Source organism: Ascaphus truei, chromosome 7, assembly GCF_040206685.1.
Source record: "Ascaphus truei isolate aAscTru1 chromosome 7, aAscTru1.hap1, whole genome shotgun sequence".
In the NCBI taxonomy this organism is placed as follows: domain Eukaryota; kingdom Metazoa; phylum Chordata; class Amphibia; order Anura; family Ascaphidae; genus Ascaphus; species Ascaphus truei.
The window spans coordinates 29,520,972-29,523,900 of record NC_134489.1 but is presented as its reverse complement, the minus strand read 5'-3'; the positions used below and the strand labels follow the sequence as shown (position 1 = coordinate 29,523,900).

The following is a 2,929-nucleotide window of genomic DNA, read 5'->3' as shown; positions in this document are numbered from 1 at the left end:
AAATATTTTACCAGGAAGTAATACATGGAGAGATACCTCTCGTTTTCAAGTATGTCCTGGGCATAGAGTTATAAAAAAAAAAATACATGGTTCCTTTTAAAGAACAGGGTTAAACAGTGAGTTCACAGACATTTCATGGACAGATAGAGTTGGAAAATTGGGTACAGAGGATAAAGGGCTTATGAGTTTCAGATAGAAATAGAGCAGCTTTAACATCACTTTACCATCAGCGAACGGCAGCAAACGGCTCACACCCTTTGGCTGCCCTTTGGCTGCACCAAAGGCTGTGCTCCTTTGGGGCAACGCAGATGTACACTGGGGTGGGTGAGATTGAATCTGATGCATCTGTGAACAAAATTATCTTTTCTTTGTGTCCCCTTGGCTCATTAACATTCCAGTGGGTGGGGTTGCCGATTCCACAAATCACAAGCACATATTAACCCTTAGCACGCTGGTCCTGCTCAGAGGCGCTGGTCCTGCTCAGAGGGGAGGAGTTCTTGGGGGGGCCTCATCAGGCTGTGCGCCTTTGGGGCAACGCAGATGTACGCTGGGCTGGGTGAGATTGAATCTGATGCCTCTCGGGTTTTGTCTCGAAGTTTGCTTGGATTCAGAAATTCATTCCGCAGTTCAACTCAAATTTCCAGATAAACTTCAATGTTTGCAAAATTTGTAAAGTTTGTATTTTGAACCAGCAAACCTGCCCATCCTTAATTGATTCACAATATTTAAATTTACAAAGAAAACTTCCTCAGGACAAGCATTAAGGTAAACTCCCTATTTGGCTGTCTACACAAGCCTAGCACCCAGAGTGTTTCTATATTTATTATATGTGCAGAGATTTGCCAAATTCTTTGTCACTATGATGACATATTGAAATTCTGATTTGCATTTAAATTATATTGTGTTTGGCTAAGACCTCTGAAATCTTAAGCTTCGTCCCCGGTAGCCGCAGCTGCGCGCTCTACGGCGTGCGCACTGCACACAAGGTACAGCCCTCTATGGGGCAGGCCCCAGTCGGCGTGTGTGCATGGGCGCACAAGGAGCGATGCGCGACCGCCTTTGCCAAAAGACAAGATTTTTGTCTTTTGGCGCGGCGGCCAAGCATTGGCTGAACTGCCGCCTTGACATGGTCAATGAGGGCGAACCAGCCACATGACAACATGGCCGTGCCCCCCCCGCCCCCCATGCCCCTCCCTCCTTCCCGTTGGATCTCCTGCTCTTCATTGGAAGCAAAACTCCAGACCAAAGGTCGTGGCTGAAACTGGTACACGCGTGCACGCAGTGACTGAGGCCGTAGCCTTAATCTGTGTCCTTGGAAAGTGGGGTTTAGTAAGGCAATTGACAGTGTGTGGAAACTTAATAATCTTGATTAATCAGCTTTCAATCAGACAAGCATGAGACCTGTGAGGTTTGGAAAGTTCTGTACACTATAATTTGACAGTATTTTGGTCTACTAAAAATAATCAAAATGCACCCGACGATTATTCTACTGTATATCTTTCCAGAACCAATTTGGGTATTAGAACTTTGAACTATTACAACACATAGAAAATAATCTGAGATTATTAGAGAACCCCTATTTTAACAAATGTAACCTGTTTTTAGTTACAACAATTTCAATGACCTGTAATCTGTACCTGTACTTGTGTTTTAATGAAGAAAACTAATTGCACATTTTACCTACAATCACTTTTTTAAAAGCCTCTTTAACATCTTGGTTTCTTAGACTGTATATGAGAGGGTTAAGCATTGGAATAACAGTTGTATAAAACACAGCAACCAACTTGTCCTGACCAGGTAAATACTCAGAGGCAGGTCTCATGTACATGCATATGATTGTCCCATAGAAGAGTATAACAGCCATGAGATGTGAGGAACAAGTAGAAAAGGTTTTACATCTGCCCTCCACTGAACGGATCTTCAGTATGGTGATGATGATGATGAAGAAGTAGGAGGTCAAAGTGAGGAGCAAAGGTGTAAAACCAAACAAAACTCCTTCTGCAAAAGTTATGAGTTCAATGGTGGAGGTGTCACTACAGGACAAGTTCATTAGGGCTGTAAGGTCACAGAAGAAGTGGTTGATCACGTGAGATCCACAGTACAACAAAGAAGAAGTCAAGATGGTGTAGGAAAGCGTGTCCAGGAAGCCAAAAGCCCAGGAAGCTACTGCAAGTGAGACATAGACTGTCTTACTCATGAGCATATGATAGTGTAGTGGGCTACAGATGGCCACATAACGGTCATAGGCCATGATCGGGAGGAGGAAGAACTCCGCATTAGTGAAGACAAGGAAAAAATACAGCTGGGAGATACAGGCAGGAAAGGAAATTGTGTAATTGACTGATGAAAATATCTCCATGACCTGAGGGGCAGTGACCGAGGTGCAGAAAATATCCAGAAAGGAAAGATTACACAGAAAGAAATACATGGGGCTGTGCAGACTGGTGTCCAAGATGATTAGTAGAAGGATGGTAACATTTCCAAGGAGCGTCATTACGTACGAGAAAATAAACACCATCAAAAGCAGCAAGTTCCATTGAGGAATATCAGAGAAGCCTAGAAGGTAGAACTCAGAGAACTGTGTTTGATTGTCTTCTTCCATTTGTGTTACCAACTACTTATATCAAATAAGAAAACACAGGAGACATATTGGTTAATAATTACTTGGCTAATGATGTGTTACAGGCTCTGTTTAACTTTTTCTTATAGATTGTGTTTTATAATGTTCTACACATACAGTACAGAACACATCCTCCTAAAACAGGAAGGAACCAGCGCTCCAGAGGTCTTCATACAAAAAAAGTGATTTTAAATGTGTGGATTAAAATCTCTTTATTTTTGCATGAAGACCTCTGGAGTGCCGGGTCCTTCTTGTTTTAAGAGGATGTGTTCTGTATTATAGGTCTCCGCAGTGGGGGATGATTGCTGT

At 42.7% G+C, this 2,929-nt stretch overlaps 1 protein-coding gene across 1 annotated transcript; it reads right to left on the bottom strand.

Moving 5' to 3' along the window:
- Positions 1 to 1,663: 1,663 nt before the first annotated feature.
- LOC142499942 (olfactory receptor 5AR1-like) lies at positions 1,664 to 2,602 on the bottom strand. The gene has a single exon (XM_075609999.1). The coding sequence runs from the start codon at positions 2,600 to 2,602 to the stop codon at positions 1,664 to 1,666; it is 939 nt and encodes a 312-aa protein (XP_075466114.1).
- Between the last annotated feature and the right edge of the window lie 327 nt (positions 2,603 to 2,929).

Excerpts from the sequence above, each read along its gene's own strand:
- LOC142499942 (XM_075609999.1), bottom strand. The coding sequence starts at position 2,602 with ATGGAAGAAGACAATCAAACACAGTTCTCTGAGTTCTACCTTCTAGGC.